This window comes from Amblyomma americanum, chromosome 2 (assembly GCF_052857255.1).
Source record: "Amblyomma americanum isolate KBUSLIRL-KWMA chromosome 2, ASM5285725v1, whole genome shotgun sequence".
Classification (NCBI taxonomy): domain Eukaryota; kingdom Metazoa; phylum Arthropoda; class Arachnida; order Ixodida; family Ixodidae; genus Amblyomma; species Amblyomma americanum.
In genome coordinates this window covers 142,624,537-142,652,106 of record NC_135498.1, presented here as the reverse complement: position 1 = coordinate 142,652,106, position 27,570 = coordinate 142,624,537, and the positions used below count along the sequence as shown (strand labels likewise).

The 27,570-nt window shown below is 47.3% G+C and overlaps 1 protein-coding gene and 1 pseudogene across 1 annotated transcript; one reads left to right on the top strand and one right to left on the bottom strand.

Moving 5' to 3' along the window:
• The first annotated feature begins 1,017 nt into the window (after positions 1–1,017).
• Positions 1,018–19,056, top strand: LOC144119135 (putative sodium-dependent excitatory amino acid transporter glt-3). Its single transcript, XM_077651836.1, has 3 exons — positions 1,018–1,210; positions 15,674–15,828; positions 18,782–19,056. Exons 1-3 carry the CDS (start codon positions 1,049–1,051, stop codon positions 18,897–18,899), a joined length of 435 nt encoding a protein of 144 aa, XP_077507962.1. The 5' UTR covers positions 1,018–1,048; the 3' UTR covers positions 18,900–19,056.
• Positions 9,080–9,218, bottom strand: LOC144122231 (U2 spliceosomal RNA; annotated as a pseudogene).
• Positions 19,057–27,570: the final 8,514 nt, after the last annotated feature.

Here is a 27,570-nt window from a genome sequence, read left to right as displayed (position 1 = left end):
CGCTTCGCCCCTGTGCCTTTCATCTGACCTTATTATTGCTTTATAATCAGACACCCCATTGTAAGCACCCACCGGTGTCGGCGTATGAAAGGTTGTCTACCCGGAAGATTTGCTTGCCTTCTGCCACAGATGGCAGGTGGCAAAGTGGAGAAGAAACTCCCTCTCCACTTGCAGGGAAAAGAAGGGTTGAGTTATGGGTTATGGGGGCTCAACGTCCCAAAGCGACTGAGGCTATGAGGGATACCGTAGTGAAGGGCTCCGGAAATTTCGACCACCTGGGGTTCTTTAACGTGCACTGACACTGCAGAGTACACGGGCCTCAATTTCGCCTCCATCGAAATTCAGCCGCCACGGCCGGAATCGAAACCGCGTCTTTCGGGTCAGCAGCCGAGCGCCATAACCACTCAGCCACCGCGGCGGGTTGTAAAAGAAGGGAGAGGCTGGGCGTTGGCTGCAGCGGCAACTACACCTGTCCACCCAAACAAAAAAGGTGAATAAGAAATTACTTTGTGACATAAAGAATGGCGAAGAAAAACTATAAAAAAGTGAAAATGACAACAAAAATCAAAATGACTAAGAATTAAAAGAAAAGTGGGTAACAGATTGTTATTATTACCAGAAGGAGGGATAACAGAGAAGGAGCTTCGCGAGCGGTTAAGATTTATCTCGTCTAGTGTAACAGCTTAAACTGTAACATAATGCAATGCAACCTCGACCCTACAAGCGATTCTACTTCAACGACAAAGCAGAAGAGTGCTCAGTTTACAATCAGAACTGAGCCTCCTACCTGCCTCATCATACTCCTCCGCCAGTTGAGAAAAACACCACACCTGACTAGGCAGGCAAAAAAGTATGCTTTCCGACGTATAGACAAAATCTGCCCCGAAACTTAACAGGTACACAAATGGGTGCCTAGTGCACAAAGGCTTTTCTAATGTTAAGCCATTGCACACGCGCAATGAAATTACACGCCCCTTAAAGTCTTCATGCATGCTGGCACACTGCGCAGACGTACGTTCCGCTGGTGGTGAGCGGGGCGACGAGCTCGATGGCCGCCAGCTTGGCCCTGGGCGTCTCAGTGCTGGAGATAAAAGGCGGCCTGGACGCGCGCGTCGTCCGCACAGTGCTGCCCGCGGGGACGGTGCTGGGCCGCGCGGGCAGCGTCGCGCACCTGGCGGTGTCCCTCATTTTCCTCGCTCACCTGCACAGGGTAAGTGCTCGAAAGGCGGTCACCAAAACCACGGAAAGCGTACGCATATGGTGCTTTTGTTTTCACGATGATGTTTACTGGATTGGGAAAGGCACTGCGCAATTATTTCAGGTAGAAGGAAATTTTAGAGAACTAGAAGCGAAAATAGTCGTTGATGGGACACGAAACTATGACCTCCCCATGCAACGTGTCCTACATGGAGCACGTGAGCTACGCTGGCAGCTGCACCCCCTTTTACTTTGTAATGTATTAGCATTGCGTGTACGTCTTCCAATGAGTATCGAAAGACGCACCCTTGACCACAGCGGCAGATTCGGAATGCACTACTACATAGCATATACCGCTTGGAGTGCCATTTATTGGGGAGGATGTAGATGCGACCGCAGATGAAGTTGGGCCATGTAATGACTTGGACGTGGAACTCCAGGAGGACAAAAGAATTTTGCTGTCTCGTTTTTTTTATGTGAAATCAAAATATGAAGCGCTCCCTCGTGAATTTGTAGACATATTGCGGCAGGCTATCCTGCAGTTGTATAGGTGCCAGCGTACCTTCACGCAGACGTTCTTCTGAAAGACACTGCTGAATCCCGGTAATTCTTTCACATGTACGACCGAGGAAATCACTTCGGAATGTCCGTAAATCGCGCTTCAAGGGAGTGCTCGTGTTAATTTTACTGAGCCTTTTCTTTCATATCTCGGGTTGAATTTTCTAAGACCATTTATCCTCGAAAATGGCCATGGGTCACGAAGGGACGCATACTTTACATGCGACTCGAATGCCGTTGCGACTGCAGTGGCAAGTGTGACTAGAAAATAACATAATGAAGCGAAAAGCTTCACTACGCTAGGTAAATCAGTCTTCGGGTAGGCAGCACAACGACCTTGAACGCCCTTCAGCTGAACGATGGATAGCTGTGTATGACCATATATGATACTGTTATGGTGTCGAACCCTTGACCCATCACGACCTTTATTTGACCTTTGACATTGGGTGACCTTTAGGCTGACCTTTGACCTTACAAACATCCGTGATGACATCCGATGAAGGTGTCGTAAGACCATGTGATACCACGCCGTATCCACGTGGTCGTGTGGGTATATATGGAACGGCTGTCGCAAGCGTGTAGCGGAGCTGCCATCGACGAGCCTCATATGTTAGCAAGCGTGCTTGCTTCTCGCTGAATTCTATGGTTAGCCAAGTTAAGCCACTGCCAATTTTTTTTTACAGCTGTTACATGTCACTGAACACAAAACTAAAGAAGGTGCACGTAAGGTTTATATTACTTATTTTATGGTGGTGCACTTTAAGTACGCGATGCGTGATTTACGTCATTTACGTAAATACGTGGTTTACGAGAGGAATATGCTTTTAAGAGCAATTTAACAACACTTACAGCCTTCTTACACAACATTTTCACTGAGATTTAACAAATAGCGTCCGTTACATGACGCGAATTATAAAATTTTGGCTCTACGGATGCTTTGACATCCTTTTCCACATAATAGCAAGAATGCCTAGTGGGACGTGATCACCTGCGCGCTGGTGTTCTGCTGCTGCCGTCCGTCGCCGAACTAATTTAAAATGTTTGAACATTTTTTTTTCGGCGGGCGCTCGAATAGAGCGGACGTGTTTAGCTCTCCGCTCCTGCGGACGCTGGGCATAAGGCTTCGCGGCGCTGCGGGGTGTTGTGCCCAGACAACCAGCCCGGACTTCACATTTTCAAGATGCACAAATTCTCCTGCGAACGCCCTTGCATAGGCCCCCTGGACTAGCCCGGTGCTGCGCCGCAAGGCAACCGCGCCCTAACGCTCCCTTGTCGAGCAAAGATGTTGCGCCGCTAGACAGCCGCACCTTATGGAGAAGCATCGGCGAGCAAACTGTCCAAACGTGTTGCAACATTGCTAGACAGCCAGGCGCCGGTTCCCCTTTCCCCCTGAGAGTCAACGCGTGCGGCAAACTTGAAGCGGGTGGCCAGCGCGGCCGCTGGTTGGACCTCTCGGACGGATGTCAAGTGCTCGCTTTTTATTGGTCTGTTTGTGTGACGACTGTTTCTCGGGGCTATATAAGCCCCAACGCTACCGCCTGGACAGACTCCGGACTCCGATCTTCCGAGCTCGTGCTTAGTGTGCCGCTCTCGAGTGGAGTGTGATGTGTGACGCTTTTAAGCCTCGCCGGACCTCACCGTGCGAGAACCGTCGCGTTTGCTGCTAGCTCTCGGCCCCCTGTGCCGATCTCGTCCTGTATAATGTTCTGTACATAATGTATAAAATCCCTTTCGTTGTTCTCACCGACGCCTGACTCGGAGTCTTCGCTACCGACTGAGAACTGGCGACGCTCTGTCACAAAACGGGTGGCGAGCCTTACGGGACAACCTCAAAGTGACAACAGGGGTCTCCCCATGGAGGCCACAGACACCGTGAACGAGCGACGGCCTGCGTTCGGCGGTGACGATGAGCAACGCAGGGCAGGCCGCTCTAGATCACGGAGACGAACGCCTATGGCGCTATTTCTATGGCGAAGATTTGATTTCACGTCGAAATGACCAGAACAACACTTTATTCTTCTAACAAGGCCACCTACTTTCTAATAGAGTTTCTACAAAGCGTTAGATGATGCAAGAGGACGATATGCTGGGCATCCATAGATACATAAAAGGAAGTTAAGAAGGCACGGCGAACATTACTGACGGGTGCCGTCGTCGTTCCCTGACGCCATCTATTTTAAAGCCTCAGCAAGCAGACAGCCCTTTGCGTCTTCTTGCAAATAGTTCCCAGTCATAAAAATTGCGCCAAATTTGTTTTTTTTTGTGATGAATTGGGGTCAAACACACTGCAAGATGTGCAGCAAACTGCTACTGATTTGCACTGCCCACATACTTTCACTCCCGGCATTCGCACTCTTTCTTAAGGACTACAATAAAGCACAATGACCAGAAATTAAATACAATGAAATCAGCATTTGGCGGTTCAGAAAACTTATCCAAGCTTCACACATAATTTCAGTGACAAACCAAGCACGACAAACCTTCCATGTAGTTTCGTGATCCCGGTAACCGGTTCCGCCATTCTTTTCAGATAAAGCATGCACCTCTCCTAGGTTGATGAGGGAACCCTGTGGCACTGAGCTCGAAATAAAAAATAGAAGCACCAAGTAAACAGCATGCGTTTAGAACGAAAAAAGAAATAAACGCCTCCCGGCCGAGCACCGCGTGTCTGCGACGTGTCCTCATTTTCGGTACATGTTCCCCTCTTCTATCACGCCATGGTTCACCTGTCCATCGAGGAATGAGATAGTCACATATTTTTCCTTTCTTTTTCTCAAAACCAATTTTTCGCGGCGCAGTACGAACGAACGAAACATATCAAAAGAAGAGCTAAAATTCATTGGCGGGAGCTGATCGGCATTAGCGGTCGATAGGTCTGGAGTGGCAGAGGCCCCTGTACCGCCGCATGGTTTTTCACAGTTAGGCCGGGAAAGCAGGCGGGGCCTCTCCTTCTCCATTTTTGATTATCGGTCTAGATGCGTGAGGCCAGCGGCGCAGATGGAGCCATAAGCGTCTATTCGTAAGCGTTTAAAATTGTATTGCAGGGAGTGTGTTTTTTATAATTTTTAACTTCCCTCCTTGTGCTTTGCTCCGTACCAACTTACAGTCAGTTTTGGAAACGCTGTTGTTATTGCCACACTGAATGGAAACTAACCAGCACGTGAGCAAGAGTGCTCCTTTGCACAAGCTTCTATAGCCTGCATACCGGATGACAGCTATGTATTGAGGGTATCTGTTGCTGCAAACTTGGTTGCTGCGACGCGGCTATTTTTGCCATCCGGACGCTGCGACGAGCTGCGCGCCCCATGTATCCGCAGTAAAGGTGGCTTCGCATATTCTAGAGACGCTGTTGACGCTTGCGCTGCTCCGGCGGCAGCGCAGAACGTAGGCACCAGGTTTATAGGCTGAAAGTTTCGCCAAAGTTCGTTAAGGTTCGCAACCATGTTCTCCCTCCGTTTTGCCACCAAGGTCACCCGTGGCGCGTCGACAGCGGAAGCGAAATGCAATAGCGAAATGCAATACATCACTTTATTATTTTGAAGGCCGCAAATTGAGGCTTTTTAGTTAACGGGTGGGTGAAGGTATAAACGAAGAAACGTTCAAAATTTTATCGGTTTGATATGGCAGTTACACAATTCGAAAATGTGGATGGGCAGCTGCTTGCACTGACGTCGTGTGGAAGGTTGTTCCAGTCTGTGGCAGAGGGAGGAAATAATGATCCAGCAAACGTGATAGTATCAGCATGTGGACAGGAAACTTGCAAACGATGACCAATACGCAGTGCAAGACGTGTCGGTAGGGCTGATGTAGGCCGGAATACGAAGTTGAGCCTTAAAAAAACTTATGAAACAAGCACACGCTGGCGGTTCGACGACTACAAGCAAGATTGGTTAGACCAGAATTTCTTTTGAAGATGATATCATGACATTGTATGATCAGCATGAATGAATGAATCTAGTAGCTCGATTCTGTAGTGATTCTAGTGAAATAATTAGATTTGGTTAGGGCTCCAGATAGGGCATGCATATTGTAGTTTTGTTAAAACAAGGGACTTGTGTGCGAGAAGTTTTAACCATTTGTGCTTAAAACCAATTTCTACCCTGAATCCATCAGCGCGACAGCACGTCTTTTAACCTCCTTTTGTAACATCGTGCAACGCTGTTAAAGCTGTCGCTGTAAAAAACAGAACAAATACATAGGTTTGAGAGGAATTCGAACCCATGCCTTTTAGATGCCAGTATGGGCAGTGGAAGCGCGGCGCAGTGCGTTCATTTGCGACCATGCTCCTGTCACCTGACATCTAAGGAATAAGAGGATTGGTTTTGGTTTGGTTTTAGGGGGTTTAACGTCCCGAAGCGACCCAGGCTATGAGGGACGCCGTAGTGAAGGGCTCTGGGAATTTAGACCACCTTGAATTCGCTAACGTGCACTGACATCGCACAGTACATGGGTCTCTAGAATTTCGCCTCCATCAAAACTCGACCGCCGCGGGGGCGGGACCGAACCCGCGTCTTTCAGGTCACCAGCCGAGCGCCATAACCACTCAGCCACCGCGGCGGCTTCATGGAATAAAGAGGAAGATGGGGCACTGGCCTGTCGACTGGCTCCAAATGGGCAACGGTCAATGCCGCGTGCAGACAGGAGTGTTGACACAAATGCCAAACCAAAGACCAAAATAGAAATTATGTTTATGCTTATTGGGTTTTAACATCCCAAAGCGACTCACGCTATGAGCACGTCGTAGTGAAGGGTATTTCAGCAAAACTTGTTGGGCTAGTTGGTAGGCCTTGTTGGTAGGCCATGAAAGTTGCAATAATTTTTAGGAAATAAAGTTGACAGTTCAGCGCGTCTGTCCGTGTCGGCCTCCTTGTTTCTTGTCCGTTGTTGTTTTTGCGCTGGTTCTTCTGAGAGTAGTGAAGGGCCCCGGAAAATTCGACCACCTGTGTATCTTTGACGTGCACTGACATCGCGCAGTACGCGTGCCTATAGAATTTCGCCTCCATCAAAATTCGACCGCTGCGGCTGGGATCGAACCCTCGACTTTTGTGTCAGCTACCAGGCGTGCGCCGTAGCCACTGAGCCATCACGGAGGCGAAATAAAAATTACCGGGGGCACCTTAAGGTGCATTAAAAAGGATTCTGAGCTCGTCTTTTTGCCGCGGGAACTCGATCTACATCCGCCGTGGTGGTGGTTAGGGCACTCGTCTACTGAGCCGAAGTACCCGGGTTCGAACCCGACCGCGGCGGCCGCGTTTCGATCGAGGCGAAACGCAAATGCACCCGTGTGCTGCGCGATGTCGATGTACGTTAAAGATCCCCAGGTGGTCGAAATTATTCCAGAGACCTCCACTGCGGCACCTCTTTCTTCCTTTCTTCTCTCTGTCCCTTCTTTATCCCTTTTCTTTGGGCGCAGTTCAGGTGTCCGCCTAGATGTGAGACAGATACTGCGTCATTTCCTTTACCCTGAAACCAATTTTTATTTTAATTTTTGCGCTCAGAGCATTATTGTCTGGTGCGATTGATTTAACTACTAAATTGAAATAAACCTCCCGGCTGCCGCCTTTCTTAATGAACTCACCTCCGAAAAGAAGAGGAGTCAGCCAATGCGTGTAGTGTCTTTCAGACAGCGTGTCGCGGCTTGCTGCTTTGTCATCGGCGGAGTGATACGTAGCGATTGGCGAAAGCAAACAGTGCACGTGTATTTTGATTTCTGTGGGACTAAATTACGCTAGGTAGTCCGCGACTGAAACTTTTTATTCAAGGAAACCTAAAAAAATAAAAGCAAAGGGAAGCCTCCACGCGACACGACCAAACCCGATACACAACCAGTGGGAGGAGGTTCTGTCCATCTCCAACTTCGACGACTGTAGGAACCTGGCCATCTGGGCCCAAGCGGCAGGAGACTCCAATGAAGTCTGGGGGGCAGGATACTGCTCACACTCCATTATCTAAATATTCGTGCATATAAAGTTAATACAACCACCACCGTCCATTAAGGCACCTTTTTTCTCCTTGTTTCGCTCCCACATTCCTGCCTTCTCTCACGACGTGCTTGAGGTATCCATCAAGAAGTGAGACAGCGCCTTTCTTTTCCTGATAATCAGTCTATTTAACCCAGGGCTGGGCAGCGTCTCGGGATCCACTTTTGAAGCGAAAAGCTTCACTAGGCTCGTCAACACCGGGTTTCGCGTGAGCCACACTACAGATTTGCCACAGCTGCGCATGCGCGAAACCGGGTGACGTCACGCGGAGCGCACATGGTCGCTGCTACCGCAGCCGTCGTAGCCACCCGCGCGAGAGGCGCAACAATGACAAATGAAGGGAGGAAGAGACAACGCGCTCAAGAGACGCCAGAAGAACGCGCTGCACGACTCGAGAAGCGTTGTAACGAAGATATGGCTAAGAGTCGTGCCACGTCCCGAAGTGACTCTTCGACTGCCGGAGAGACCGGTTGGAGTTCTCGAGAGCGTCGGAATGAGACGCTGTGTTGACGACGTGCCGAGGAAACGAAGCTTTCGCAACTAGGGTTAACCAGAGCTAAACCACAGCCAATTTTTTTCGGCTAGCAATCCAGAGCACAGTAAACGCATGCACGTACGCTGATATGGTACTTCACCTGGAATCTAGGCAGGGAAAGATTTCCAGGTTTAGAGACCGGTTCGGTGTTTAGTGCGAAAGCACTTCTTACCCCACTCACCGGATTTCAGCGGTGTCTGTCTGTGTGAAGCTGCTAACCGGCAAGTGTAACTGGGTCACTGGGTCAGTGGACACTTGAATCGCGCTGTAAGCTGTGGCGTCCACCTATATATCAAGTCAGTATGCCCCTTTACTTTTCTCAAAATCATCACAAGGATTTGATTCTGTTGATTTTGAGAAAAGGAAAAGCACGTAACTATCTCCCTGAGTCAGTGGACACCTGAATATCGCTTCGAGGTCCGTGGTACGGTGTCCACATGCAAAAAAATCGTGCTTTCGCACAGCAGTTCGTGCTTAGCACTTTAACCGCCAGAATTTCCTCCGCAGCAGGAACTTTCAAGTGCGGCCATCCAACATTCCAACATTTTAAACATTCTTGGGTAGAAATTTTGAATATTGAAATATTGTTTAGGGACTGTTGCGGAAATATGGAAGGTAGTGGTTCATATTCTTCTGATCGGTAGCAAAATCTTTCTTATATAGTCTGTCTGTCTTTTTTGCCAGGAAGAAAGAAAAGGAAAGTGCACAGGCCTGCTCACTAGCTCAAGCCGCGCCACAATCGCTACCACGTGCAGATAGAAGGAGAGTTGAAAGATGGGATAGAAAGACAGGATAGTAAAGACGCGCTAAAGACAAGGCCGATCCCGGAGGTAGTGCAATACCGGGCCAACCGGTGGCGGGAGTGAAGCATCCTTCAAACTCTCCGCCACATTTCCAAAAATAAGTCCAATTGGACCCGTAACAGATACTCTACGGGGTCCGGACATTCGCCATTTATTTTTCTTTTATAGTCTTTCCATCACTCGCATCGAGCAGTTCAGACTGCCATAGAAAAGCAATGGGGAACGCTTTTGACGACAGCAAAAACGTTAATAGCAAAAAAATTCAAGCTTGTGACGGGAGATGTGCGGTTATATTGATTGTTATAGTGGAATCTTAGAATATGCGAAAATTGCGTTCTTAAATCTCTTTGCGCTCAAAGCAGCTTTGTCCAGAATTTTTCGGTATACGTGGGCAGGTTGGGATGACGCCGCAAGGTCACGTGACATAGGTATCCTACCTGGCTTCTAGGTTGCTCTCTAGCCACCACCTCGAAGTGTCATGCTCGTGATTTCTCGCTCACAACGCCGACGCTGACACCGTATTTTTTGCACAACGGGGCCTTTAACTCCGCGACTCCACCGCGCGTAGGCGCTGCGTAGGTTTCGAACCCGCAGGGGCGCGAACAGATCAGATTCGCTGGCCACTGCACGAGAGCACTAGGCTCTCTCAGCAACCGATCACCTCTCGTGTTTAACTGCCACTTTCTTGGACTGTGCTTGTATGTCTTCGTTATGTGTAATCAAATTGCATTCGTAAGCAATGAATAAAGAACACACCGATATCGCAATGCCCTGTTAAGGTGCAATAAGTGGTCCAAAAATTTTATAGGGCGCTACCGTTATGGAGCCCAGTCGCCGGTTTCGAAGAGATTTGCCTGAAGCCTGCCCTTGAAACTCTAGCTCGGACCGAAATCGAAATGAAACGCGATGTTCCAGTGCACATACTTCGCGTTTGGCCAAGTAAGCTAGATCGCCTGTAATATTTTTTGCAGTCGTCTTCTGCAGTACAGATGGCACTTGCAACGAGAAGAAGCGTTAGAAAGTTTATTACTGGTTTTTGAGGAAAGTAAATAGCGCAGTAACACACTCTCTTCTCGGCGGACATGTCAAGCGCGCCGGAAGGGAAGGACGGAAGGAGTGAAAGGTGATGGAGAGAAAGGGGCCGTAGTGGAGGGCTCCGGAATAATTTCGACCACCTGGGGATCTTTAACGTGCACTGACATCTCACAGCACACGGGCGCCCTTTGCGTTTCGACTCCATCTAATCGGGATCGCCGCGGCCGTGTTTGTACCCGGGTCCTGCGGATCAGTAGTCGAGCATGCTACCCACACCGGCAACGCGGCTGGTGATGATGTGACCGTAGAGATATGGTTGTTGACAAGGAAGCGAAAAGGAAACTTTCCCACTTGGTGGGCACGGCGAGCGGAGGGGAGGCTGTAACGAGGGAGTGAGAAGATTCTCCGTAATGGAAGGTTTCATATTAATTTCGACAATCTGATGTTCTTTAGCGCGCACTGAGATAGCAGAGTACACAAGCGTGTTTTAACGCGATAGTGTTATACCCCTGTCACACGGGCACTTGTAAGGCCTTAGAAATTAAGGTTCTTTGCCCCAAAGGCGCGCGACGCGCATCTACACGGCAAAGCGTCGAGACCTTTGCGATAAAGTTCCGTAACAATAAAGGCGGCCGTCAGCGGCCTTAAAGTTGCTTAAAGGAGCAACCCAGACGGCAGTGCGAGCTAGCGAGCTCAAATAATAAAAAATGACGCAATTTTTAGTTTTGAAACCGTAAAAAAATATCTAATTTATCTTATTCAATGGTTAATTTTGCCTTACAGTGCACTTAACCGTAGAGGAGGCTATGACTAAAGACATCCACACTGCTAAGAAAGGACTTGAACGCTTCTCAGCAGCCTCATCGACACACCCGTGCTCGCGCATCTCGCTTTGCTGTTTTTTTCTTCGTTTGCTCTTTGTTGTGTGCGTGTTTTGAGTTTGCTTGTGTGCACAAAGACACAAGCAACAAAGGACGCTTCTCGAACACGACGAGGAGCCGAACGGAAAAGTGCGCCTACCGTGGTCGGACCGAGAACGATAAAAAAAAAGAAACTTTGTTTCAAAATATCCGTTTCTCACCGTCAGAACGCTCGTTTATTATCGTGATAGCTACTTTTTCCAACATAAACGAATGCACTCTTAGCTGAAGTGCTACTGTCTTGTTTAATTTCATAATGTTACTAGCGCCGCTTCACACACAGCGGTGACTTTTGGCATTCACGGAGGCCGCGTTCTAGCTCCTTTGGATTTGCCGTGTAGCAGCGTCGCTGCTCCTTTTCGGTTTTCCTCCTTTCGTGCAATAAGACAACTTTACGGCAAAGGCCGAGAAGAAGTCCCGTGTGACAGGGGTATTAGGGGTCTACACTATAAAAATTTCACCCTTAGCAACCAACCGTGAGTGTCGATAATTTTTTGCACGCTTGTTCTGTGTGGTGTGCTTTCACGATGAAGAATCATGCTTGCTATACGCGTGACTAGCAGCATGCTTAAGGCTTACGAAGCGAGAATGAAGGCAATTTTTTGCACGTTTGGTCTAGGCGCGGTGCACGCTCACGCTTGCCATCCGTGACTGGCGATCTCCCAAAGTCGCAGTAACCGAGGAATAGAGGATGTTTAATTACGTGATGTGGCGTTCTCTTCCTCTATAGACCGTCAGAAATTACTGTTTAGAAAGAAATCTGGAAGGAGATACTTCTTGTCATGCCGTATTTATGGGCTTGTTTGCTGCTTGTAAAATACTTATGCCCACCAGTGAATAGCTAATTACAGAAATTAACTGTCACTTTTTATCTTGCACCTATGTGCAAATAAAAACGCTGCACTGGAAAAACGTAGCAACACCTGGATAGCTTTTTTACAAATTCAAAATGCGGTTTATAGCACGAGTAGTGTGCAAAAGATGGAAACATGTGTTCATGAATTTATTTTCTACTTTAACCATCTTGTACTCGGCACATATTGCGTGTTTACGCACTGCTCAATACCGGCAATTGGTCACATTGAGCTATGTTGCCCGGAACGACTACGCCTTTAGATAATAATAATAATTATAATTGCTTTTTGGGGAAAGGAAATGGCGCAGTATCGGTCTCATATATCGTTGGACACCTGAACCGCGCCGTAAGGGAAGGGATAAGGAATAATAATAATAATTGGTTTTTTTGGGGAAAGGAAATGGCGCAGTATCTGTCTCATATATCGTTGGACACCTGAACCGCGCCGTAAGGGAAGGGATAAAGGAGGGAGTGAAAGAAGAAAGCAAGAAGGAGGTACCGTAGTGGAGGGCTCCGGAATAATTTCGACCACCTGGGGATCTTTAACGTGCACTGACATCGCACAGCACACGGGCGCCTTAGCGTTTTTCCTCCATAAAACGCAGCCGCCGCGGTCGGGTTCGAACCCGGGAACTCCGGATCAGTAGTCGAGCGCCCTAACCACTGAGCCACCGCGGCGGGGCAACGGCTTCAGATGAACGCGTTTTCTTGCGCATACATTTTATAAGAAGCGGGTTTGCAAACACATAAAAAGTGGCCTATTATCGCTCATTGACTGTCACCGCTTTTAAAGTCTTATTATTGACCTGAAAGTTGCAAGGAAGATGTTAATAATTTTTCCCTTAAAACACTGTAGTTTCATGTTAACATTTACCTACATATATGGGGACGGCCTAGCTAATGAAAATAATGGAATATGAGGTCATCTCATTTGAATATTGTTTAGGAGATGCATCATGAAAGACTATCGATTCCGTAAAGTTTACGGGTTTTATATCCTACTGGAAAATAAACTTCGAGCTGGGGAAATTGTTAGGCAGTTTTTTTAACAACCCAAGCACCGTTGAAGGCACTATAAAACAAATTTTCATAAAACATCTTGTTCAAGTGTACATATAGTTCCGTAGAAAAAGCGGTATCGTCCCGTCGGTGGCGTTGCAAAGCAAAACGCCAGCACTATGAATTGCGCGTCGTCCTTGTTTGAATTGTCAGTGTCCGTGTCTATGTGCAGGGAGCCCGCTGAAGGAAGTTATTAACGCTCTCGCGTCACGAATTTAAGGCGATGCTTAGATGTCCTGCCAATTTTTGCCTTTCGGCTGTATCGAAACTCCACTTCCGGGACGTGAATTGAGAAAGTCGGAGTGAAAACAACGTGCTTGAAGCAGGTAAGGTCCTAGTTGGTTTTTCAAGTTTGACTTGGTTATTGTGCTACTTTGGGTACAAAACTGCGGTCGCGATCGGGATCGAACCCGCGTCCTCAGGCTTAGCAGCCGAGAGCTCTATCAACCGAGCCACCACAGCGGGAGTTGCTTTTGTACTCAAGGGTATCTTCTCTTGTCAGCAGGAAAGGCCGTGGTTTGCTTAGTGGTTAGAGCGCTCGATTACTGAGTCCGAGTACCTGAGTTGGACCCCGACAGTGGCGGTCTCGCTTCGATGTAGGCGAAACGCAAAAGACGCTCTTGCGCTGTGTGATATCAGTGTACGTTAATGGTCCCAGACGGTCGAAATTATTTCGGAGCCCTCCACAGGTCGGGTGCTCGGCTACATTACGGGGAAATGCAGGGAAATGGGTCTTTGACCTCACCTTTAGTTAAAGAAAGCAACTTGTGCCGCGGCAACATTGTTCATAGATACCCTTGCGCCATAAAAATTGATCATCATTATGATCATTCACTTAGTCGTGTTTCACTCCCAAATTCCTCTTCCATGGCACTGCTGATTCTAAAGATCTAATCCACCATGGCGGCCTCCAAGTGGTTGGCATGGTAACCGAGGTGGCCAAACCAATTCTGACTTGATTTTGACTGGCCGAGCGCTTTAAGTCCCTTTGTGCGCAGCGGCGTAAACTAACGCTGCAGCCGCTGCTCGTGGCGAGCTCTGGGCGCCAACGTCAAGTCGACCTGTGCACAAACGGCGCCGCCGAAACGGGGAAATGGAGGAGACCCCGCTTCCGTGCCGCGATAGCCGAGGCACATCGGACGGTATCCCGCAAACTGCACTGGTAGAATGCCGCGTTACACTGGTTTGGCAAGCGTCGGCCAATTTTTTTCAGTTCAGTCCTTGTACGGGTGGTTCGCTTGGAGAAACAATTGAATTTATTACCTTCAGCGGAGCTTCTTAGTGACTGCACAGAAGTCTTCCTTTTGAATTTTGTGAATACATTGGGTAGAAATCCTAGCTCATCCCTCGCACTTTTGCAGGGAACCGGGATGCGGGTTCTTCTGGGTGGAACTGGTCACTTCTCTAGCTATGGGTGACTCATTGTTATGCGGCTTCAATCTGGTTAAACCGCCGCCGAACGAATTCCGGGTTAAAGTGAATGGGCCGAGAGTGATGATCGCCATTTCTGGAGGTAGCGAAGGCGTTTACTCACCGTCCCCAAAGGCACACGGTAATAGCTGGACCCAATTAGGTTGTTCTGCTAAAGAAGTGGCTCGCAGCATTCAGAGAAAAGCCGCCGCGTTAGCTTAGCGGTTATGGTGCTCGCTTGCGGACCTGAAGCATGCGGGTTGGATCCCGGACGCTGCGGTCGCATTCCGATGGAGGCGAGATGCTAGTGGCCCATATATTGTGTGATGTCAGCTGACCTTTAAGAACCACAGGTGGTCGAAATTAACCGGCGCCCTCTAATACGTGGTCCCACATAGCCTGAGTCGCTTTGAGACGCTAAACCCGATAAAAACGAAACTAAATTCAGCGAAAAAGGGCCAGAAAAGTCACGCAGCCTAGGAGTGCGCCCCCCCCCCCCCTCGAAATCTAGCTAACCCATCGCTCATGTCTCGCACTCATTTCTCCCTCATTCTCGCTCGTTCGCACTCATTTCTCGTTGCAACACGCCGCTTTATTCTTTGATGCTCGGACGGTTGCTCCTGGATGCCTCTCATGAGACGTAGGCGCGTCTTGGCATACAGACACGAATCACGCTGGAGACTCTTCACAGTCCTCCCCAGGAAGGAAGGAAGGCAAGCTGAAAAAGCGCGGTGCAGGTAGAGAAGGCGCGCAGTAAGAATCGCGGTATTGGGGTTTGGTAGAGTCACTGCATAAGTTTTCCAGGGACTCAAGGTTTTGGCTTTTTTTTTCCACTGAAGTGAGGGACGGCAGGCTGCCAAGAATTCGCAGTGTTTTAGGGGATCATTTCTATACAATGCTGAAGATGGGGCAATAACACTATGAAGTTTATTTTTTCTCTTTCTCTTATCTTTAAGTGGCCGCAGCCCACACACAACGATTCCCCAGGCATTCCTTAGCAGATGCAGATGGCGGCGTGAAGGTGCCACTGCACATCGTCGTCATCGTAATTATGATAAGCCTGACTACGCCCGCTGCAGGACAATGGCCTCTCTCACATCTCTCCACTTATCCCTGTCCTGTGATAGCTGCGGCTATCTTATCCCTGCAGGGTTCTTAACCTCATGCGCCACTGCACAGTGAGCGGACAACCAACAGTATCAAGGGCGACAACATCCCGAGATCTCCTCCAGGCAACGTAGTACTAACCTTACTAGAGTGCTAATGAATGTGTCCCCCGCTTCTTTGGCGCCACTATGTCCTAATACACTGCATCGCAGGCGAAGATCGAGGGCTGGGATCTTCTGGGCACTGGCGCAAACGCCGTCGTAGCCAGCCTCACCGACTCTGGAGCTTCACCTGCCTTAGTCACCGTGCTCCTTGGAGGAAAAGCCGGCTCTGGCGATCCTATCATGCTCGCAGCGGAGTCAATCCTGTGCGTATCTGCGACGTTCGTCAAGCACATTGGAACAAAAAAAATCTGCAAAACTCCTTTAAGAAAAATACAGCAGTTTATGTCGAGATAAGCGATATGACAGAGACGCTGCACAGTTATTTGCGCTGAGTATTACTCAATTGAATATTATTGAAACAAATAATTTCACCCGGTTAGTGGCAGTAGCCAGCTCCTTTTTCATGTCTAGAAAACGCCGCTGCGTTTTCTTGCACCCTGTGAAGAGCTTTTCCGATTGGTACTATCGGCCGTTGGTCGAAGCGCCGTGCAAATGTCGTAGAGTCGCGTGAGCGCATATCTGCTTAGTAGGTGTGGGCGAAAACTAGCACTGACGATCTAAACCACCTTTATAGGCACCGTGCAGGAGTAACTTCGGCGCGATGCGCGCGCCTCTTGCCGCTGAAAAGGCAGACAGGTTGGAAGACACGCGCCCGCCCGCACTGCACAAATGCGGCGATTCTGCCCGGGAGTGTGTCGTATGCTTCCTTCTTCCTTGTATTCGCGGCATTCTGTGGTCACATATGAATTGCTGCATAGCAGTCTGCAATAGCACATACCTGAACTCGCCAGGGGCAAAGGTTTTCATGTACTCAAACGAGCTACACAATATAAAAGATGTAATGTTGGGTGGCTCTAGTAGCGACGGGCAGTGAGTCAGCAATGCAAGGGTTCACTGCATGACGTTCTTCCGAAAAGAGCAAAAGAAAGCGCGCTACAACAAACTGCAATCGTATTTTTTACCACCTGAAGAAGTCGAGCTACTCGGCAGTGTGGCCCCTGCATTTTCTGCTCCCAGTTAGCCTGCTGAACAGAAGGAAAGTGCTTCCACCAGAAGCCACATAGCGCGTCTGGTGGGGCGCACCGACGCAGTTTGTTATCCCATAGCCCTTTAAATGTAGTTTGGCCTATATTGGCGAACGGCTCACTGTGCCCTCGATATCATGCGTGAACACCGGCACCATGTAGGTGATCAAGTGGCACCTTGGCGTTCGCTGCAGCGAACTGTCCCTCCAAAGTGAGAATTGAACGAATATTTCCGGAAAAGCCAGCGCTACATGGAGGTCGGCCAGTGACGGGCATATATATTGACGAAAGACATGCGTAAGATTGTCTGAAGTGGCGGTGCTCGGCTCTTGCTGTGTGCGTCATATGGCTGCTTGATGGCGTCACCCTAATTTTTCTTGCCAAAGCAGGGAATGTGACTAGTAATGCTTTCGAATTAAGAATTGAATTTTACACATTCCCATTTTGGAACATTGGCTAGTTTATGGCGCTTTAACGTCCCAAAGCGACTCAGGCAATTGGCAAGTAGAGGGTTAAGTTAGGATGCTAGGTCAGCGACCGCCTGCGCGCTCCTGTACAATGTGGAGAGAATGATCAATGTGCATCTTATTGACGTCCGCAACAGGGAGCACTGCTACATGCCGTCCTTTAAAAACTCTCAAGGAGACCTCAATCATGCTCACAGAAAAAAACATGTCGTTTTATAGAAACCTAGCCGGCCATCGTATCAGGCTTTTCGTCAGCTTCTCGTATTTTCTTTTCACTTATTTTTTAGCTTCCTCTCCGTTCATTCTTCCTTTCCTTCTTCCACATCCTTTCCTTCTACTTCGAACGCCAATTCCCCCACAGCGTTCTTTTATTTTTCTTTTCGCTCTCTGAGCCTTTGCCTAAGTACGTCCCTCCCCTCGAAGGATTCCCATTTGTCTAGGAATACTTCCACAGGCAGTTCCGTTTGGTCGCCGCACTTCGAAGCTTACTCTGTGTCGGGTTGTACCACATGTGGAGGGGGCGTTCGCCATAAATTTTGTACTCTATTTTCCCACTTCTTTCGTCACTGTATTTTCTTATCCCGCCCCTTCACTTCGTTGTAGTGTTTTGCTTCTTGTTCTTGGGCACTGTTCTTATTGTGTCGTCTGCTCTGTTTCTCGTGCTTTGCTACTTGGAAATAGATGCCCAACATACAAAAAAGGCTCGTCAGTGCCTCTCAACCTTGTGTCTTGATGTTCCCGCATTGTTTATTCATCGCTACGTCACTCCAACCAGCTCAAATCCCCGTCACTTCGCTGCAAAGATACCGCAAACTTTCCCATGCCCGCCCCGGCCGGGCGCGCACCCGACCCACGCGGTCACGACCACGACCACGGCCTACTGTATATCGTGGTCAAGACTCTCCCAACGCATTTGCTCCGGCGCCCACTGGTGGCGCTGCCTGTTCACTGCGAGTGCTGCCCCCTGGGTTCCTGCCCGGTGCCTATAATTGAAATGAAGCAGATCACTGTAGACTGCGTGTCGTTTTATGCTCATGAAAATGCAAATAATCATGTAGGTTGGAAAAATGTCTAATACACACGAAGTTTCAAGTATGTACGCCGTTTTAGAAGATAAAAAAGAAATGGAGCGATAAAAGAATAAGTAGAAATGTCAAGGAGGAGATGGTGTGACATTGAGTCCGACGGTGCGGAATCCGGTTAAGGTGAGCGGGAGTAGAATCTCCCAGACTTCCATCCAAACGCGAGGATGAAGAACTGACAACGACAATGTGTCGTACTGGTCTTACCTATTATTCTTGCGCGTAGCTTGAGGACCTCATGAATCAATGTACTGAAACAGCAAATTCTCATGATTACCCACACGGCGGGCTTTTGATAGACCTGGCCCGACTGACCTGGCTGCTCTCTTAACATGTAAGGTATCATTTTGACCAATCTGTCCCGCATTCAGACTGTGAAACAGGTCCAGTGATAATCACGTGCTCGACGAGATGGTGTCCTCCCATGCTTAACCTTGTAGCTTGAAATTATCACATGAATTTTTTCCAGGATATCATCTTGTTTACGGGGCATTCCACTATGTCGTTGCTTAGCTGTTTCGTCCAGTATGCATGGAAAAGGCTGTCAAGTGTACCCAGTTTGATTTTCTTCTTTTTGCGCAGAGCATGGCTCACCGCAATGGCCGACACGTACGGAAACTGCGTGGCTGCCACCGTTTGTCACGACATTGTGGAGGGAGACCTGTCAGAAGACGATGTGTGCGGCAGCGAGGAAGGATGAATTTTCCTAGTGCCCGCGTAAGAAAACGCCACCGCAGTATCGGGTGGTGTCTGTTCTTACGCAGCCCCAGAACTGGGTACCATGAAATACAGCTTTGAGCAATACTGCTAATAAAATAACATTAAAGTATTGTTTTTATTGAAATGAAGTAAAAATTGGCGAATTTTATGGAAGATTAAAATTAGGAACTAATGATTGAACTAATGATGAAAATGATGAAATAAAATGAATTATAATAAAATGGTGTCAAAAAAGACGACGGAGGTAGTAATTTAGAGTCACTGTTATTTTCAGAAGTCTGCGGCTATAGGTACTTCGGGCAGACCAGCAGCATATTTTTCTCGAGTACGTTGGAGGGATCCGAGCAGTGTTTCTTTTTTATGTAAGGTTTGACTAAATGTACTGCCAGGAAGAAAATGTGTGTGTAGCGTTAGCGCCTCGGTTAGAATTCATTGCCGCTCCACTTTTCAGCAGCGCCTGCTGTCCATAGAGGGGAGGTGTTGATCGTTTTTATCTAGAGGAATGTCATTTCGCTTGATTCGAAGCGTGGCGCTCCAGTTGGGAGTAAACGCTGAAAGGCGCCGCAGAAACATCGAACCTAGCAACCGTAAGTGTTCTACATGCATACCATTTTTGCACGTGCCAGTACGTCAGACGGACCAGAAGCACTTTTTTTGAGTACGTCGGGGGAGTCTGACCAATGTTTTAAAGTCCGGTGCAATATTGTTTACTCACAAGCCGGTTTGGGTGATTGGCTTTCGGTTCGCGTACTTCAAGAGAGCGCTATGAATGAATTTATTGCGCTGATACTCTCAGATCCTCCGGTTGCACAGTTTGCCTCACGTCGTATGGCTGCAGCGTGCGAACAGCAAAATTATTTTGGGCTTATCTATGCCAGCAAGCGGCATATATGTGCTTTTCTACCGCGTGCTGAAGTCCGCTTTGCGAGCTTGGTGGCTTACTTCATTGCAGCCATCCACTGTCTTCCAGTCAGTTGAGTGTACGTCGCATTGGTGCACCAAAAAAACTGTGCGTATGGCGATGGCCGAACAGGGCCCTTCGGCTTACGCACAGCTACTAATCGCGGGGCCTTAAACTCCATGTGCGCAAACGTGCACGCGAAAGACCAACGTGCAAGCAGGGACGTTTCTTCCTCTTGCTCCAAAAAAACCTCAGTGTTCTCCCGGAAGAGGCTGGAAAACTGTTCCGGATTTGCGCTTGCTCCTGCGCGGTGTGTTGTGCTGGTGCATATCTTCGCCTCGGCGTGCGCGAAGGGCTTTTCATCGTCGATGCGCCACTGTAGGAGCCGTAGGCCTCAACTAAATTCGACATACAAGTGGTGTTGCCGTATCTTGGAGGCAGAATAGAAAACTTTAAAGATGCCATTATATTGCCGGTAAAGATGATGTTCTGATATTTTTTTCGTATTACGGACGGATTTTCTGGAGGAAGAGGTAGGCTATGTGTGTTGGACCGGGTACGTGCTGCGCATCTTAGGTACATGCAGAATGGCTGTCGGCACAAGTGATGGTAATAGTTTGTTTATGTTATGAGCAGAGCAAGGTAAAAATAAGGAGATTGTTTACAAAGCCGCAGTGCCAAGGCAACCGATTGAATACACAGGGTTAGGTGCAGATCCAAACAGGGGTATAGTTCATCCAAGATTATGTCGAGCGGCTGAAAAAAAAGCAAGGAACCTGTGAAAACAAATCACGAATTTTGAGAGATTTGGAGGAAGTTGGAGTGAAATCGCGAAATAAACGCTACGCCCAAGAAGTATAAGAAATTTTTTAATACGCGTGAACCTGAGAACCTGAAAATTTTGAATTTCGAAATAAATTATCACGAAAGTTGCGCTCTGCGCAAACAACCTACCAATTTACATTTCTTCAGGTCAAAAATGAGCGATGCGATGTATTGTGATCGAGATTAAATATGATGTTACGCCATGGTCAGCCGCATGTTGTGCCATTGAAATTGCAGGTGAATGATGGTCTCTTGCGTGGCAGCCAACTAGCTTATCCATTTAGTGTTTTCTTTGCAAATATAGCTTCGAATGTAGTACCACCTGAAGCGGTTAAATATGAGCACACTAGGCACGACAGGTCGCTTTTCCTTCGCCCTACTAATGGTGAAGAAGTGACAGGCCTATTAAATAAACATGAAACATTCTAGTAGCTGTGATATCGATGGCATCCAGATACGGCCTGTAAAGTACGCAACCGATGTCATTGCACCGATTCTTGTTGATATATTCAACATGTGTTTGATTACTGGAGGCTTTCAAGATAAAATGCAGATAGCAAAGATTTCTGTCTTGTGCAAAAAAGGTGACAGGAGCGGCTTCGGCAACTGAAGGCCCGTGTCCATTCTGCATATTTTTTCAAATGTGTTCGAGAAAATCCTGCATTTGAGACTATCGGCATTTTTTGATGCTTGTAATTTCCTGACACCATACTAATACGTTTGCCGTAAGAATAAATCTACAGAATTGGCACTGATTGAGCTAAAGAAATGTATTCTGTCTCAATTTGAGAATAAGGCATTTGTGGTTGGTGTGTTCTGGAAGAATTTTGATCTTGTGAATCATAATATCTTGCTCCAAAAGCTTCAAAAGTATGCTGTCCGTGGACTGCCTCTGCAGCTATTTCACTGGTATCGGTCCCATAGAAAAGAAGTTGTTTGGATGGACAGCGAGACTTCGGAAATTAAGTCTCTGGTTAGCGGAGTGCAACAGAGGAGCATTTTAGGACCGTTGGCATCTCAATATATATCTCAGTCATGTAAATATCTCCGCGACGGCAAAATATGTCATATATGGTGATGATGTGAGCGTCTTCTTTTCAGGGTTTTATTGGCAGAGAATTGATTTACGCAGTATTACACTGCAGTCATTATGTGACTTGTCCACTGTCAATTTCATGCGGATTTATGAAAACGAAACAAAAGCCGCAATCTTTCGAGCAAAAATAAGTCCTCATCTTCATCATTAGCCTGACTTCACCTACTGCAGGGCAAATGTGTCTCCCATGACTCTCCAATTAATCATGTCCTTTGCCAGCTACATCCACGCTTTTCTTGCAACTTCTTAATCTCATCCGCCCACCTAACCTTCTGCCGCCCCCTACTCCACTTACTTTTTCTTCGAATATACTCCGTTACCCTTAAGGACCAGCGGTTATCTTGCCTTCGCATTACATGCCCTGCCCAAGCCCATTTCTTCCTCTTGATACCGACTAGGATGTCATTAACCGAAGTTTGTTCCCTCACCCACTCTGCCCGCTTCCGGTCTCTTAACGTTACACCTATCATTTTTCTTTCCATGGCTCGCTGCGTTGTCCTTAACTTAAGCTGAACTCTTTTCGTTAGCCTCCACGTTTCTGCCCCGTAGGTGAGTACCGGTAAGATTATGCTGTTGTACACTTTCCTCTTGAGGGAAATTGGTAAACTGCCACTCATGATCTGCGAGAATTTGCCATATGCGCTCCACCCCATTCTTATCCTTCTAGTTATCTCCCTCTCATGATCCGGATCAGCGGTCACTACCGGCCCTAAGCAGATTCTTTACCACTTCCAGCCCCTAGATCAATATTGTGAACTGCTGTTTCCTTGCTAGACTGTTGAACATTACTTTGGTTTTCTGCATGTTAATTTTTAGATCTAGCGTTCTGCTCTCCCTAACTCATTGATCATGATTAGCAGTTCACCTCCTGAATGACTCAGCAAGACAATGTCATCAGCAAATTGCAGATTATTTAGGTATTCTCCATTTACTCTTGTTCCAAACAGCTCCCAATTTAGGCCTCAGAGTACCTCCTGTAGACAAGCGGTGAATAGCATTCGTGAAATCGTGTCTCCTTGCCTCACGCACTTCCTTACAGGAATTTTATTGCTGACTTTATGGAGGAGTATGGTAGCTGTGCAGTTGCTATATATATCTTCCAGTATTTTGACATAAGGCTCTTCTACACCGTGATTAGGCAATGCCATTATGACTGCTGAGGTATCCACTGAGTCGGATGCTTTCTAGTAATCAATGAAGGTTATATATAGAGGTTTGTTATATTCTGCGCATTTCTCTATCACCTAATTGATAATGTGAATATGATTTATTGTGGAATACCGCTTACGAAAGCCTACGTGATCATTTGGTTTATTAAATCAAGTCTTAGGTTGCCCTGACTCTATTAACGATTACCTTAGTAAATACCTTATGGGCAACGGATAGTAAGTTGATCGGTCTGTAATTTTTCAAGTCCTTGGTGTCTCCTTTCTAATGAATTAAGATTGTTTGCATTCTTCGTACGGTCGAGGTCATAATGCATTGCGTATACAGGGTGGCTAGTTTTTCTAGAACGATCCACCCTCCGTCCTTCAACAGATCTGCTGCTACCTGATCCTCCTCAGCCGCTTTTCCCTTTTCCCTTGCTCCGGAGGCTTTCTTTACTTCCTCTTTAGTTACTGGCGGGATGACGCAGCGTTGTGCTCTACTGTCTCTCTAATGAATGTTCTGATTACATTGGCTACTGTACAGATTTGTGTACAACCCTTCGGCTACTTTAACTACGTTATCCATATTGCTAATCACATTGCCCTCCTTGTCTCTTAACGCATACACCAGTTTTTTTTTTTACCTATGCCTAGTTTTCTCTTCACCGATTTTTGGCTACCTCGTTTCTCGATTCTCTCCATATTAAACTTCCTTATGTCAGCTACACCCCCCCCCCCCCCATTGCTCTTATTTATTAACTTAGATAGCTCTGCCAGTTCTATTCTTTCGGTATGGTTATGTGCCCTCATGCTTTGGGGTTTCTGAATCAGGTCTTTCGTCACCTGGGATGGCTTGCCGGTATCCTGTCGAGCTGTCCTACCGCCTACTTCTACTGCGCACTCCGTAATGATAGCTGTCAGGTTATCGTTCATTGTATGAACATCAAGATCGTCTTCCTCAGTTAAAGCCGAATATCTGTTCTGCAGCGATACCCTGGATTCCTGCATTTTCCCTCTTACCTCTAACTCGTTAATGGACATCCCCTTCACTAGCTTCTCCCGTTCGCTCTTCAAGTCTAAGCTAATTCGAGACCTTATCATTCTGTGGTTGCTACAGCGCATTTTTCTGAGGACGGCCACATCCTGAACGATGCCAGGTTGAGCACATAGTATGAAGTCGATTTCATTCTGTAGCGATAGCTACATTACGGTAGCATTTCCAGCCTTCACCGTGGCGGCGCCACAGCGCCGTGGCTGCGCTGCAACGCTGTCACGTTGTTGGTCACGTGGTGCGAAGCAGCTGCCGGCGGCGCGGCGCCGTGGCTGATCACGTGTTTCGTCACGTGGTTGGTCACGTGACCAAGTTCCACTCGGCTAGCTGTAGCAATCGCGTCACTCCAGGTTTAACCAGAGGTAAACTACCGCGAATTTTTTAGTCTTACCATTGGGGTGCAGTAGAAGGGGTGCATGTGCGCAGTAGAAGTAGGCGGTAGGACAGTTCGAAAAGATACCGGGAAGCTATCTCAGGTGACGAAAGATCTGATTAAGAAGCGCCAAAACATGAAGGCATCTAACACTACCGATAGAATAGAACTAACGGAGCTATCAAAGTTAATTAATAAGCGCAAGGTAGCCGACATAAGGAAGTTTAATATGGAGAGAATCGAGCATGCTATAAAGAACGGAGGTAGCCTAAAAACAGTGAAGAGGAAACTAGGCATAGGTAAAAACCAGATGTATGCATTAAGAGACAAGCAGGGCAATGTCATTAGCAATATGGATAAGATAGTTAACGTAGCCGAAGAGTTCTACACAGACCTGTACAGTACCCAATGTAATCAGAGCGCTAATGAGAAAGACAGCAGTGCACAGCAATACGTCATCCCGCCAGTTACGAAAGATGAAGTAAAGAAAGCCTTAGAAGCAATGAAAAGGGGAAAAACAGCTGGGGAGGATCAGGTAACAGCAGATCTGTTGAAGGATGGAGGGGACATCGTGCTAGAGAAACTAGCCACCCTGTATACGCAATGCCTTATGACCTCGACTGTACCAGAAGCTTGGAAGAATGCAAACATTATCTTAATTCATAAGAAGGGAGACGCCAAGGACTTGAAAAATTACAGGCCGATCAGCTTACTATCCGTTGCCTACAAAGTATTTACTAAGGTGATCGCTAATAGAGTCAGGGCAACGTTAGACTTTAATCAACCAAATGATCAGGCAGGCTTTCGTAAAGGATATTCTACAATAGATCATATTCACACTATCAATCAGGTGATAGAGAAATGCGCAGAATATAACCAACCTCTATATATAGCTTTCATTGATTACGAGAAAGCATTCGACTCAGTGGAAACCTCAGCAGTCATACAGGCATTGCGTAATCAGGGGGTAGAAGAGCCTTATGTCAAAATACTGGAAGATATATATAGCAACTGCACAGCTACTATAGTCCTCCATAAAGTCAGCAATAAAATTCCAATAAGGAAGGGCGTGAGGCAAGGAGACACGATCTCGCCAATGCTGTTCACCGCATGTTTGCAGGAGGTATTTCGAGGCCTGAATTGGGAAGAGTTGGGAATAAGAATAAATGGAGAATACCTAAATAATCTGAGATTTGCTGATGACATTGCCTTGCTGAGTCACTCAGGAGGTGAACTGCAAATCATGATCAACGAGTTAGACAGGCAGAGCAGATCGATGGGTCTAAAAATTAACATGCAGAAAACCAAGGTAATGTTCAACAGCCTAGCAAGGGAACAACAGTTCACAATTGGCAGCGAGAGCCTAGAAATGGTGCCGGAATACGTCTACTTAGGGCAGGTAGTGACAGCTGATCCGGATCATGAGAGGGAGATAACTAGAAGGATAAGAATGGGGTGGAGCGCATATGGCAAATTCTCGCAGATCATGAGTGGCAGTTTACCAATTTCCCTCAAGAGGAAAGTGTACAACAGCATAATCTTACCGGTACTCACCTACGGGGCAGAAACGTGGAGGCTAACGAAAAGAGTTCAGCTTAAGTTAAGGACAACGCAGCGAGCCATGGAAAGAAAAATGATAGGTGTAACGTTAAGAGATCGGAAGCGGGCAGAGTGGGTGAGGGAACAAACACGGGTTAATGACATCCTAGTCGAAATCAAGAGAAAGAAATGGGCTTGGGCAGGGCATGTAATGCGAAGGCAAGATAACCGCTGGTCTTTAAGGGTAACGGAGTGGGTTCCAAGAGAAAGTAAGCGTAGCAGGGGGCGGCAGAAGGTTAGATGGGCGGATGAGATTAAGAAGTTTGCAGGCAAAGGGTGGATGCAGCTGGCAAAGGATAGGGTTAATTGGAGAGACATGGGAGAGGCCTTTGCCCTGCAGTGGGTGTAGTCGGGCTGATGATGATGATGATGATGATGATGACCATTGGGGCTCTTCCAGGCCCACTTCCTGTTCTCTCGTTTGCGGAAGAAGGTATTCATGATCCGTACATTGTTTCTATCTGCGAATTCGACTAACAACTCTCCCCTGCTTTTTCTAGTCCCTATCCCATAGTCACTTACCGCGTGGTCGCCAGCCTGCATCTTGCCCACCTTCGCATTGAAGTCGCCCATCAATACAGTGTAGTGCGATTTTACTTTATTCATTGCCGATTCCACGTCTTCATGGAAGCTTTCAACGGTCTGGTCATTATGGCTGGATGTAGGCGCGTAGGCTTGCACCACTTTCAGCTTGTACCTTCTATTGAGCCTAATTACAATAGCTGGTACCCTCACCTTAATACTACAAAACTCCTCTATGTTGCCAGTTATATCCTGATTAATGAGGAATCCCGCACCTATTTCTCTTATATCCGCTAGTCCGCGGTAGCACAGTATGTGTCCGTCCTATAGTACTGTATACGCCTCACCTGTCCTCCTAACATCACTAAGCCCTATGACACCCACTTATTCCCGCTAGTCTCTCGAACAGCGCTGCGAGGCTAGCCTCACTAGATAAGGTTCCAGCGTTAAAAGTTGACAGGTTCAGATTCAAAGACAAAATAAGTATGTTCCTTTAAACATAAATATTACCCTCAATAACCATACCATTGATATCGTAGACCATTTTAAATATCTTGGGGTGGTATGTTCATTCAGTATCTCGTGGGATGGTCATGTCAGTCGTATCACAAAAGCTAGCTCAGTTTACTGGAGTTATAGGTCGCGCCATACGAACCCTACTTCCTCCACAGGTGAAGCGGCTACTATACAACGCACTGTTTTGCTCTTATCTTAACTACTGTAACTTAGTTTTGGGAGCGGCACCACGTTCAAACCTGCAGCCGATTAACCTACTACAAAAGAAATACGTCATATATACGACGCCCATTATGCAGCGTCCAGTGCGTACCTTTTCCGAGCTTTTATAATTATTAGAATAATGAACCTTTATAAATATCGCTTAAGCTTGAGAGTTAAACGAGAGACAACGAACAATGTCGACAATTTGCATAGGATCGCTAAAATGGATAAAAGAGAGTGAGATTATGAAATAGGGCTTAAAATGTCCGGGTTCGTGCCTACTCCTCAATTGAATTTGGTGAAAGAAAGGCTCTGCTATGAATTGAATTATTAATTGAATTATGAATTCTTATGAGTATGAATTGAGCGGTTTTAGCTTATTTTCGTGCACGTACAAGGAGCTCCATGCTCTCCAT

Excerpts from the sequence above, each read along its gene's own strand:
- LOC144119135 (XM_077651836.1), top strand. The coding sequence starts at position 1,049 with ATGGCCGCCAGCTTGGCCCTGGGCGTCTCAGTGCTGGAGATAAAAGGC. Across the intron at positions 1,211-15,673 it reads TCCTCGCTCACCTGCACAGG|GCGAAGATCGAGGGCTGGGA; the intron begins GTAAGTGCTCGA and ends ACTGCATCGCAG. Across the intron at positions 15,829-18,781 it reads CTCGCAGCGGAGTCAATCCT|AGCATGGCTCACCGCAATGG; the intron begins GTGCGTATCTGC and ends CTTTTTGCGCAG.